Source organism: Chanos chanos, chromosome 7, assembly GCF_902362185.1.
Source record: "Chanos chanos chromosome 7, fChaCha1.1, whole genome shotgun sequence".
Lineage (NCBI taxonomy): Eukaryota > Metazoa > Chordata > Actinopteri > Gonorynchiformes > Chanidae > Chanos > Chanos chanos.
Window position 1 is genome coordinate 10,460,291 of NC_044501.1, and position 13,676 is coordinate 10,473,966.

At 44.8% G+C, this 13,676-nt stretch overlaps 1 protein-coding gene across 1 annotated transcript in view; it reads right to left on the reverse strand.

Annotated features, from left to right (window-relative positions):
* The window catches only part of nalf1a (NALCN channel auxiliary factor 1a), a 35,713-nt gene extending 22,539 nt beyond the window's left edge, over nt 1-13,174 (reverse strand). Inside the window, exon 1 of the mRNA XM_030780910.1 lies at nt 12,488-13,174. Within this exon, the coding sequence (XP_030636770.1) occupies nt 12,488-13,174 (687 nt within the window). The remainder of the gene's footprint in view (nt 1-12,487) is intronic.
* Between the last annotated feature and the right edge of the window lie 502 nt (nt 13,175-13,676).

Consider the following 13,676-nt stretch of genomic DNA (forward strand, 5'->3'; position numbering starts at 1 on the left):
GTGTACTGGTGTGAAAAGTCAGACACACACACACACACACCAGACTTGTGACTGTGGATTCACATGCAGTGAGCATGTGTGACCTATGTGGAATTGGCAAGCACAAACAAAAGTATAAAAAAAAAAAAATATCACAGCAGAACAGCACCACACAAATGTCACATGACTGCAAAGAGCTGGATGTAAGATATCGTCATGGAAACAATGGAAAACCATTTTCTTCTTGGTGGCTCAAAGTATCAAATACCAAACATTTCTTTCTTTCTTTCTTTCTTTCTTTCTTTCTTTCTTTCTTTCTTTCTTTCTTTCTTTTTTCCTCTCCTGGTTCATTTTTCCTTGACACAAAGATGTGCAGATTGCCCATGATGAAGGCTATTGGATTTCTGCTGTTCTTCTTATGCTGACAAAAAAAAAAAAAAAAACTATATCAGATCAAACATACTGTAGCACTGGCCATTTCATCTGCCAGGCAGCTTCATTAAAGCGATGACGCAAGAGCCCAGGAAATTAAGCTATGTGGCTGTGTGTGTGTGTGTCTGTGTGTGTGTTTCTGCATGTGTGCGTGTGTGTATGTGTGCCTCAACATTAATTGTGGTCCAACCGCAGGGCACTGTTTCTTTCTGGAAGTGGAAAAAAACAGTAAACCCCATAGTTAATGATAAATCTAATCGTAAACCATATAGCTAATGATCAATCGAATCATAAACCACATAGTAAATGATCAATCGAATCATAAACCACATAGTTAATGATAAATCTAATCATAAACCACATAGTTAATGATAAATCTAATCATAAACCACATAGTAAATGATAAATCTAATCATAAACCACATAGTTAATGATAAATCTAATCATAAACCACATAGTTAATGATAAATCTAATCATAAACCACATAGCTAATGACAAATCTCAGTGACGTTGTTGTATTTACTACATTTAAACATCCACCCGCTTCCTTAGAGATGTAGCAGAACACAAATCATATTCAGCAACAACTCTCCACTGCTTTTTTTATTTTGGAGAAAAATAACGGTCGAGTTCCCTCGAAGCTAAGAGTTTTGCTTTTCTCCTTCCTCTTGCTGGTTTTAGGTATAACATATCCGCATCAAGCCATCCATGAACAAAGCATGCCAGGACCATTTCATCATAAATAGGCCTGTCCGATTTGATTTGACCACAATCATTATCGTCAGCCAATCAGAGAGGAGTCTCCCCTCCCCATGGAGGTTGGGGGGGGGGGGGGGGGGGGGGAGCAACCCTTTGAAGTATGAAGGATTCCCCAGTCTTGGGCAAATCAATGCAAACGCTTGTTTTGTAGTTTCTCTTTCTGCCGGCTGTGACCACGGGCGCCAGACCAAATGCGTCTGTGTGTCTGTGGCTTGATACACACAGGCAGCTGGGGTTGATACAGCTATTTAATGGGACCAAATGTGTGCACAAAAGAGCCTTTTTTTAATTCCTCGAATCAATAGTTGGCGCAGTGCGCTGATGCAGACAATAAAGACCTTCCAGACTGCCATTTAGACTTCAAATCAGGAAAAGGGTTCGACTGGGAAAGAAAAACTGAGAGATAGATAGATAGATAGATAGATAGATAGATAGATAGATAGATAGACAGATATAGAGAAAGAAAGAAAGACAGAAAGAAAGAAAGAAAAAAAGACAGAGAGAGAGAGAGAGAGAGTAAAAAGGAAAGAGAGAGAGAGAGAGATTAGAATTTCTTTGTGCCATTCATTGTTTGTGTTGTTTGAGGCAATGTTGTGGGTTATTTGGGGTGGTTTGGTAGTTTGCATTGCAGTTAGATGCTCCCCTGTGTTTACCAGAAAAGACAGACATCTGTGCAGGAAACACCAGTCTTCAGCCAGGTCTGTGCCCAAGCAGTCACTAATTTCAAACCACCGTATCCATTTTAGAAAACCTCCAAAACATCCATTTTCACGACCACAAGAAGAAGAGTGAACACAAAGAAAGCTCACCACCCAACCATATGTCTCGGAGAAATCTCAGAGGCCAGTATTCTATTTAAAACCTCTCATTTCAACCATGCAGAACCATCAGATGGAGCCAGAGAGAGATTCAGGAACAGCCTGCTACAGAGAACTAAAAGACAAACTCTATTTTTGGAGCATTCCCGTGTTTCGTTATAATCCAGTCATTCCGTTTTCGTCTGACTGTTCTTCTGGACCGATTTCGTAATGCACTCCACATTCTATTCAAGAACACTACTCTTCTCAAAGATTTCTTCTGTTCAACAAGCCACATGTTTTATATGTGGCATTGTTTCAGGCAAACTTCACCTAAAGAGGTGCAGTTCTTGATTGTACAAGCAAAACCGATTACTGATCGGCGAATCGTAGTAACAGTGCTTATGTCCCCAGAGGGCCTGTACTACAAAGCCAGGTAACTGGCTTATCCAGGTAACTTCTGGTTAAGTTCACTCAGAGTAAGTAGTAAACCTCCTAACAGAAGAGCCCTATGGCTTTGTTTTGCTAGGAGAATGAAGCTATAGGGCTCTTCTATTAGGAGGTTTACTACTTACTCTGAGTGAACTTAACCAGAAGTTTCCTGGATGAGCCGGTTACCTCGCTTCGTAGTACAGGCCCCGGGTCTCGACGCGAGCAACAAAAAAACTCACCAACGACGATCTAGGCACGCGGCGACGGTTATTTCAAGGCTCTTCGAACTTCACCCACTTCCCTTGTAGGGGGCACAGACTCTTCTACTGTGCCATACGTTACACAGAGGGGCTGCCAGTCAGTGGCGGCAGGGTGCCAACGCAGCAGCAGTTCTGCTCCCTTGAAGCTCTTCCAATCCCAGACGGCTTAGGTGTTTTCAGAATGTTTCAGCACTTAATTAATTAAGTCACTTACTGGCTTTTATAAGCCATCAAAAGCATTAAAAACACAGACACACACCCACAGACATCACCCACCTCACCCCCCCCCCACACACACACACACACACACACACAGGTATACACAAAAGATTCCGGACTCCTGTTCTCACATTCTCTGACTACGAATGGAAATTTCCATAGACTCGACAGAGCCGCCAAACTCCAGAAATTGAGAGCAGTGTCTGGAAATCTGCCTTTTCACATTTTGACCCAAGGTGGGGGGAATGCACAGTTCTAAATCGAGTCCTGTGTCACTTCTGAATCTCTCTACCTATAGGAGGACCTCAGCTGGCTTGTCTAGTCTTATTGTTCAGAGCCGCAGAGCCTCACCTGGGGTCTCTCTCTCTCTCTCTCTCTCTCTCTCCCTCTCTGGCACTACCTGCCGAGAAGACGAGATGAACCCGCCAGATATTCGGCTCTTCCTCAAAAGCTGACATTGAGCCATGGAGATCACGGAGATGGATCAGTGTTCCTGTTTGTCACCCGTTTTTCCATTGATCTCACACATACCCTCCTCGCCCACCTCCCCTCCTCTCCCTTCCCCTCCCCTCCCCGAGGAGGAAGACCTTACACTCGATGGGTGGGAAGGATCAATAAATGCGGTGAGATAAGTGTGTGTCTGTGTCTGTGTGTGTGTGTGTGTGTGTGTGTTCGCCCTCCTCCCCACTTGAAGTTCTGAATTTGGGCTGGACTTCCAGACAGATAACAAGGCCGTCCTTGTCAACTGGTGTGTTCATAGAGAGATGCTGCTGCTGCTGCTGCTGTTTCTCTGTGGTGGAGGAGACTGACCGTATCAGTAACGCTCACACACACACACACACACACACACACGCACGCACACACGCGCACACACAGTCACCAACCATCATTGTCTGGCCTGTTTTTTTCTTTTCTGTTCTTTCTCTTTGTTTTTTTTTTCTTCGTTTACTCCTATATAAGCAGACTGATACAGAATAAAAACCATGTTAACAGGTCTACGTCGAGGTTGAGTCTCTCTGTATCACCTGTTGTTTTAATCAGGGCTTTGGTGACTCTAAGGTGTTAATGTTTTGTGTCTGGATTGCATGCTCCCTTTTGTTCGTGCTCCTGAGAAGCACCAGCGCTAATGATACCTTTTGCTGTACGGAGCTCTCCGAGATTACACACGAACGCGAGAGCGAGTACAGTAGCTAGTGGTTTCCTTCACCGCGGGATGTTTCGCCCCGTAATCTCCCATTGGCGAGATTCTACTTGTCCTCGATAGCTGAATCAACCCTTCAGACGACATCAACGCCCAGCGGGGAGAGATTACCGTCATTAGCGCCACTCACCAGCACGCTAATGGACAGGTAAATTAGCTGCGGGCTTGCCCATGCTTAGCCTCTCTTATACTCCCAGACCCCAGGTGTTAAAATGTGTCACAAGCCCTAACGCCAGCCCAGCGGTGCTGACATCCAAATCTCTGCTCCTTCTTACCTTCTCTCTTTCTCATCCCTTTTTTTTCTGCCTATACGTGCAATCGCCATTTACCAGCAGTGTGAAAATCAAGTTAAATCACCATTTTCAAACATACAGTGTACAAAGAAAAAAAACCCCACCTCCATCTGTCTGTGTGTGTGTGTGTTGAGTAAAGCGCAGTAACGTCTACTTGAAGAGGTAGATTTGTTCTAAAATCCAGTACGTCAACATCAACACAAACCAGACGGTGTTTCTTTAGCATGTCCCAAAGGATACCTAAATATTTCCGTCTCAGCCAAGTGCTGACACTCGTGATACATTAGTTATTCATAAAGTCCCTCGAGTATATTGGCCAGGTGGATCAGTACTGGGCTAAGATAAAAAACACTCAAAGCATATGGGTCAGGCCCATAAGGGCCCCGTAGCTGGATGGACTGAGGTTTTGATTAAGGTTCACATTTTGTGTCAGAACCTCCCCTCTTTAAACCACTGCTTAACTGCAGCAGAGTCCAACCGATCTTTGTTCAAGGCCACAACTTTTGCATTGGCCCCTTGGAACAACCTGGGCTGAAGTGTCAGGCTGAAGGTCACAAGTGCAATGTTCAAGGTCACTGACTGGATGGCAGACATTAACCGAACATTAACCTTCAGTTTGATGGTTGCGCTGCTGAGGTTAATTGTTTGCCCATTTATGCAGCATGTAATAAACAGAGGCAGTGAAATTATAATTCATCCAAAGCAATCTGTGGCCCTCTGGACTGCTGGCAGATCTTTAATTACAGATGACCTCCACACACAAGGGCCGGTAGTTTACATTATAACAAGACAGAAGTACAGTGCTTTTTTTAGAGGAGTGACTCCAGGTACCCCGTGTACATTAATGTAGTCACCTGAGCATCTCCTGGGAGCACTTTAAAATGGACTTTTTGAAAGAAACAAGGAGCTCGTGTAAAAAATGATGTCTGGAAGCAGTGGTGGAAATTGGAAAGAGGAGCAGGGTATGATAATTCATTTGGGTATATCGTCAACCCCAACAGAGAACATCCAGTAAATGGATCTTTGTGACTTTTTTAACTTGTATTTAATGGCCCTTCCACGCCACAATAAGCATATCCGTGGCTAAGCTGCCCACATTTTGGAGATTTCCGAACGTTTTCTTTCCGCTGCACGTTAGCAAGTACGACAAGAAAGTGCTGCTCCATTACTCTCACTGAAACATTCCACTGGCTCTTACACAAGCTTCCCCTGTGACATCACACTGCTCACCTCTTTTTTTTTCCCAAGCACTCCTGAAGATGCCGATCTGAACTTTCGTAGCTTTCGTAGAACATGTGTTTTAGAGTGATGTGGACGTTGTACACATACCTGTGTTACTAGAAAGCGTGGGGGGGGGGGGGGGGGGGGGGGGTTGGTCCTGCTGATCATTTTTTTCTTATCAAAGTAAATCCTTCTGAAATTTTCTTTGTGTTTTGCATGGGCAGCTCAGCACCCCTTAACTTAGTCCTGTTGATTTGTGCAGTAGCACAGTTAGTTCAACAGATTTATGGGTAACCAGTCTCTCTCTCTCTCTCTCTCTCTCTCTCTTTCCCCCTCCCTCCCTTGGCAAAGGGTATGTGTTGTCACCCTGGAGTGTTTCTCTGTGCTCAGTTGGTGATCTGCAGATGAGCGTGGACACGTCATGACACTTATCGTTGATTGACGTCAAACTCACACACTGTTGGTGATTAATTTGCTGTACGGTCTCCCTGGCAACTCACCCTCGAAGACAATGCTGACCCATCCAGTGGTGTGTTGACCTTCATTCACAGAACTCAGGTTGCCTAAGTAACCATATGTCCCTGTCCAGGCTGAAAGATTGCATCAAGATAGTGTGTGTGTGTGTGTGTGTGTGCGCGTGTGTGTGCACGTGTGTGCTCATGCAAACAGATTGAGTGGTAAAGGCCTGTAATGGTCTTATCATTATGCATGTGCGTGTGTGTGTGTGTGTGTGTGTGTTTCAGTTGTGAGGGGGGATATGCCACAAAATCTGCTCCATGCCTTTGCAGACTGCAGCAGTAGCTGGGGACATTGACCTTGGCAAGGTTCAGACCCACACAGGGAGGCTGCTGCAGCCGGTGGCAGGGTTTTATGAATGAGTAAACATGCGTGGCATTTTAATGCAGCCTTGGAGATTCAGCTGTCTGTGCCCCGCCCCGCCCCGCCCCCACCCCCACACATACACACATACACACACTCTGGCCAATCGTGGCAACCTGCCTTAATGAAAGGGGAGGTGACAGCCCTGTCCTCAGTGGTAAAGATCTTAAGCTCAGCTGTCTGTGCACAGTTCCTTTCCTGGTTCTTACATCTTTTCTAACCAGCCTACCACAAGAGCTACAAAACATCATCCAAATTATAAACAGAAGGTGCATTCCTCAAATGCCTTAGTACTATCTAGAAACACTAATAATACTACTACAATTATGACTACTCCTGGGTCTTACCACTACATCTACTACCACCATTAATACAAGTCCTTTCACTGCTCTCTCTCTGCAACACTATCAGTATAATGAATATAATGACTATGAGCAGTAGCCGATTTGTAGGGGGATGTGGGGGGATGCCATCCCCCGTGTGAGCAAAATGACCAAAAATGCATCCCTCTTGTTAACCTGTCAACCCCCCGCCCCCCCGCCCCCCCGTACACACTGTAGAGTAGTGTCAGTGACCACTGGGCCATATTAGGTTAACTATACATTGTTTTTTGTTTTGGTTTTTTTGTTTTGTTTTTGGATGCATATGAAATCATGGCAGACGACGAGGTGTCGAATAAACATTCCCGAGAGGCCTCTCTTTAGGCGAGAGAGCGTAAATATCCACGCTGCTAAGCTGCACGCCTCCCATTAGAATGATTAAAAAGCCGCCCGATTATGGTGACCCTCAAATGAATTGTCACTTCCTGAATACCCTCTTGCTGACATTGACTCCTACACTCTCTCTCTCTCTCTCTCTATTTGACTTTTCGGCTGTAAAAGTGCAGCTCAGTTCAATAGTTTCGTAATGACAGTATCACGCTGATGTGCTAAGCACAGTCTCTATACCCCCTCTTCCTCATCAGTATTTCTACACTGATAAGAGAATAAAGTTCAAAATACGTCTCTCTCTTTCTCTTTTTGTCTCTCTCTGTCTGTCTACTTTGCCACCATACAAAGGGGATGAGTGACCATCATATCAAAGTACCTAAATAATCACTGAGAGGCCTATTAGTCACACCAAGTAAATGATTATTCCCTCTGTTTAATCCTCCTCTCTTTCCCTTAAAAAAAGAGCCTGACCTTGTCTAAATCAAACTATGTATTCATTTACTGGAGCATTCTCCTATTAAACCGTTTTTGATTTTTTATTTGTTTGTTTGTTTTGTTTTTTTCAAAAAAGATTAAGTAGCTGAATGTAGTGAAACATTGCCTTTGCTATGTGTGTGTGTGTGTGTGTTTTAAGCACGATAATGGGAACCATTTCAAAGCACAGTTACCACCCCCCCCCCCCCCCCCCCCCCCAAAAAAAACAATAACCACTGATGTTTTGTTTGTGTTTCAGCCTGAATGGGAACCAGATTGTACAACAATTGCTTGCCTGACATATGGTCTCATCTACTTTGACGGCCATTTAGACAGAGTGGATAACAGCGTTTGTGACGCCTAAACCAGGGATTTGTATATCAGCGAACGCTACGGCAGGTCCCTTTACCGCGTTCCCTCACGCACTTTTGCATTCAATTCATTTTTGACCGAGTCGCTTTGAGGAAACCGATCGAAATTCAAACTGCAAAAAAGTAGAGATATTCCGTAAAACCAGTGGAACAATGTATGAATTACAGTATGAATTAGTGGCATTGACTGATCTAAAAACTGAACTTTCAACCCCAATCTTAGATCCATGGCGCTGTGGGGCAGTCCATCTTCACATAACAGCCAGGAACTGCTCCTGCATGAGAGGAGCTGGCTTTACTCTAGGCAGCCTTGGCAGGAGCCACTTGGCTTTGGAGGCCTAAGATCAGCAGCACTGACAGCTCTCCACATCGGTTTCTGAAGTTAGCGTTGGATTTTGAGGGTTTTGAACCTCCACCACTCTCCCTACGCTTTATCTCTTTGCTCCAAGTTGAATATTTGTTTAGCAGTTCCTCCGGGTGCCGATAGTGATCTCCTATTGGCTCGGCTAATAAATGCACACTGTTTGAACGCGCAAATCCACCTTGCCGTTCCTCACGGCATGCCTGGCCATGAAAGATGATAGTGTTAATGAGACGCACAAAAGAGCTCTGTGCTCTAAGGGGCGAAAAAAAAGAAAGAGAGGGAAAAAAAAAACCCTTTCTTTTCATAAACACAATTACAAATCTTGGAGGGTGTTTAGTACCATTTGCATTCTAGGTTTGCTTTTCTCATAATCTCCCCGCGGTGCTCTCGGTTTAAACGTAGATACAATTTCTGAGAGGACAGACGGCTCAGACATTAATGCCATGGGCCTTTTAATTCAACCAAATGGACATAAACAACGCTCTTGTCCTTCCAGACCACCGACTGGCTTGGAGTACTGCCCAACTGTGACACCAGTGCTAATGTGAACTAAGAACTTTAATTTGTTGAGGCTTCTGATAGATTGTGACAACATAATGTCTAAAGACTGGCTTGTCACCATTTAGCTTTTTTTCAGTCTGGGGCATAGCAGTTAGAAACAGAGTTTAATTGGGCTATTACCAACGGAGGCAGAGACAAATCTGACCGGAGGATGAAAGGGGCAGTAGCCTATGATGCGCGTCTAAAGGAAACGTCTGATTGATGTCCACGATGTCCACTTTTCATGGTGCCATACATTTACGTGCTTTTTATACTGGTGTATCATTTGATGTGATACTGTCTGTTTCAAATCAAATGATACCAGTATTAAAAGCACACAAAGGAGGATGAGGAACCTACACTAAACCGCGGGAAAACAAAAGCACGTGCACTATGTCACAAAATGTAGAAAGGACACTATGTAGGTAAGGTTCTATGTCAGTTACAAGAGCCAGCAGGTTTCCGCACACTGGCTACAGAATATTCTTCTCATTTTAAGTTACAGGCTATATGATGCTGCGTGACTATGGGAAAAGAGATAGAAATGGCTGTGACAAAGAAGTGCTTGCGTGATATATCCCCTCCACCAGTAAGAAGAATATTTCAGAATTCTGGAATCCCCAGAGAGATGATTTAGTCTAAGAATTCCGGAACGATAGGCATACTCGTCTACCTCAGCTGTCTTGAGCATCTGTACTTTCAGTTTAAGTGTCTTGGAAAGAGACAACAAAGCATGCTGGGATATCCACTGTGATTTGTCATCTGTAAGGACAGGTACCCTGAGGGCTCTTAAATAAATAAAAAAAGAAGAAAAAAAAAACAGAGGAAGATGGTAAGTAAACATATGCATTAGCACAGAACTGCTGAAAGTTGTAGCAGTGCCACAGTGGATGGCTATGAATAGCAATGTGTGTCTGTCTAAAATACTCATGAAATCATGTGTTCACATTATCTGTTCACTATTTTTAGCCACCCAAACACACACACAACGTTATTTGGGTGCCATGGTGTCCAACCCATAGCTAGTCAGCCTAGCCTCGCGTGGAGAGACGATGGTGGATTAAATCAACCTGAAGGCTGATCCGGCTGTCTGTCATATCCACTGTGTCACAGCGATTACCCACTCACTCACTCTCTCTGCTGCTTAATCACAGCTGTGGCTGGCTAGCTCCTGCCGAGGTCTGCCAGCACACGGAACAGGCCCTGCCGCCTCCCCCTACATCATAGCCACCCCCCCGGTTCAACCGCTTTGATATTTACTGCTCTGCGTTAACGCGGGCGGACAGCTATCCCCCACGCGGGAGAATTCCTCTCCAAGAGGGAGAGGGAGAGAGAGAGAGAGTGAGAGAGCAAAATGAATAGCCCATTGGGCTTTGAATGCTGGAGCAAAAAGAAAAAGAAAAAAAAAAGACAGTGTTGATTGCGTTACAAAATCAGATGTACTTTTGGCTGTCCTTTCTTTCTTAGACGGAGGCCTTTTCATCTAAACTAAATATGTTTGAGCTTCCGCACGAGTTATAATTTCACTATTAAGAAATTTAAGACTGACGAGTGGGGTGCATCAGTTGTTTAAATCACAATGATGTGCCTCTGAAAAGCCTTTTTTGTGCAGTGATACAGTTAAAAATAGAGTAGTTCTGCTGAGGGCGGGTGGCGGGGATTAAGGGTTCTGTCGGGTTCTGGAGGAGTAATTCCGCGTCCGCGATGTCGGCAATCGCGCGGTCAGGCATGGCAAATGGAATAACAGGTGGCAGAGTCTCGGGCCTCTCTGTCACCGTGCATATTTAAGACACCTGTGGGAGCAAGCTTCATCCCCGCTGAGCGAAAGTCAAACCTCTCACTAACCCGACACCCCTCGCCCCATCTCGCGAGGACCTGCCCCTTCCTTCAAATGCCATCAACCCATTACAGAATAACGTGTTTTCACTCCCTCCCCCGTCAATTTACATCCTGTGAAGAAGGATGTCAAAATTTCTAGACAATTTCTTTTAGAAACGACCAGGAATCACTTCAAAAGGTCAGAATCAGGGAGGACGGTATATTTTTGAGCTGGAATGCAACGAATTGCACCCAGTGCGAGGTTTTCTTCTGCCAGTATTGCTGATCTCACATAAAAAGCTCAAGATATGTATGATAGGTGGATAGCCTCTTTATAATTGATGATTATGAAATCCCTCTCATGTTTTATGTTGTTTGTAATGGCTACAGAGGGCGTTGATGATGTACTACAGGGCTGAGACGATCATTTTAATGCAAATGGAGTACCACTGTTGCACAAGAGCTGTATACGATGAATAGCCGTTGGGTTTTTATGGTGTCGTAAATTGCAAAGTGCTACCACGCGGTGATTAAATATTTACGCTCCATCAACCGTCTGAGCTTTGCCTTTCTCTCTAATCTCTGGATGGTGTATTTGGACGAAGGCAGAGAGTCGCGTATAGCTAAAACATGAGTATCACCTTTTTACTGTTTCGCCAATGGCCCGGTTTCAGCGCCACCGACAGCGAGTAGCCTACGCCTCTGAGTTCTTCCAAAGCGAGGAGGTGCTGTGAAAAAGCTTTCGACTCCATGCCAAACCGATCAGCGATAAAGCAAAGCACGTCAATCACATATTGGACGGCTTATCTCTAGGTCAACGTTTCATTTTAAACTTACTACAGGGTATTTGGAAATGTTAGCCAATTGCCCATATATAACCTTCAATAACACGACAACGGGTTCATTTCCTTTTCAAAACATTGCAACTAGCGATACGCTGCCTTCTTCCCCTGTTTTCACCAGGAGCAAGCTAACCCATAATGACAACAGGAGCTCCAAAATTACCCCTTAATGTCAAGTTTATGGCGGTTAGGAGGGCGCTCTGTAGCGTGAGAAGCCTGAGTGATGTGCAAACAATGCCAAATGACCAAGGAAAATGCCCTCCTTGCAGATTAGCAAGGGAACCACCGGTTCCCTATTAGCGTTATTGAAATGTACTCAGTGTGGAGTGGAGCGGACTTAAGTGAACACCTGGCAGAACCACTATACTCTTCCGCTCAAGAGGTAAAACACGGGTCCCAACACCTGTGTGCTGTTGAATGACGCACGCAACTTGAAAGATCGGCGTTGCGGCTTTACTGCATTGACATGGTAACCTTGAATGAGAAAAGAAATTCTCTCTGAAAACTGTGTGTGCGCTTTTGTGTTCGCAATCATTTGCTATGTGACTGGTCTCTCAATTTCGCCGCTAGACACAAAGTTTCCCCACCTCGTGCAGGCCAGTGTTTTTTATATTCGCTTCTCCAGACGTAGGCTATTTCAGCACCATGTAACCTTATTTCTTCCTCTAAAATCAGATTAATGTTAACTATTAGTACACTCGTCACAGAGACTGTGCAACAGTTGAAAGATGAATGTCTCATTTCAACAGCACTTTTTTTTTTTTTTTTTTTTGCTTAGTAAGAATCATCTTCACGTATCGGTCATCAGTTACCATGACGACTGAATGGAAGACCCAACTCCTGCTATCTATCCAGTGAAAACAGAAATGGGGAGACCGAAGCTCCTTCTGCCTACCTTGCATTCATCCATGCACGTCCTTACTGAGTATACATCCGTCTCGTATTTGTCTGCCATAAGCTCAAATTCCTCGTATCTCTCCAGAGCGTGCTGGTCGTAGTGTTGGTACGCCTGGACGCACAAGCTGCATTTGTCTGAATCGCCATCCATTATCACGTCTAAACTGCAGGTCAAATTATCAGGACTTGGTGACCCGTAAAGCAAATCCAAAAGAGAATAGTAGTTACAAAATGAAAGATACAAATCGCTTATATTCACCGACCGTGTCCCTTCAGTTACGGAAAGGCCCCTGCACAAGTGGTCAGCGTTGACAAAAGTAAAGCAGTCTTTAGATAAACTATCCAGGTGACAAGTTTTGGTAGAATTCTCTATAAAAATAGCATTTCTTCTGAGGCTGCTGTGTGCTAAATGGAGGTTGGGTTTGTGGTTTGCGCTTGGGTACGCGCCTGTGTCCATTGATGCTAACTTCTCCGGCTCCTTGTCGCGGGTCCTTGTCAGTTTAGCCTCGGCGCAGAACCACAAATGATCAGAGAGCAGAACCGTTAAAAACAAGAGGGACGCTAAGGACAGTCGCCATCGCTGGGCCCTCTCGGAGTCGGTGAATGGCTTTTCGTTCTCGCGGGGAGCAAACCAGATTTTTAAGCCGTCATCTCGCTGCCGACACTTCCAAGCACCGCTGGTCATATTTTGGGAAAGCGCAGCGCTGGCTGACTCCACCGTGGGGGCTTTTCTGCCACAATAGTCATTGACGTGAAGTCTGTCTTGCGTTTTTTCCCACTAAACGTTGGATTGCAAGCAGTACTGGCTTACCTCCGCGATTATCTGCAATTCCCAATCAATTAGTGTATTCAGAGGGATTAAACCGAGCATTGTCGAATCCCCATTCTCCGTCGTTCTCCGGAGAAAAATCTAGTTAACTGTAGCAACATGTCTCTCCCTCTTCATATATCACGGGTTCCGCTCTCGCCCTTTGCGCAGACCCGCTACACGAAAAAGCCGCTGCCTGCACGTTTGCTCTGATTCCGGGGTTTCTGATGAAAAGCACAGGGACTTGTTGTTTCAACACACCGGTAATCGCTTCCGTGTCCGGATTGAGTGGGATCTTTTCTTTTCATAAGCACAGTCATTTTGGTCCGGTGTTAAGTTGCCGCCATGATCGTCTTGAAACAGTTCTGGGGAGCGGGGT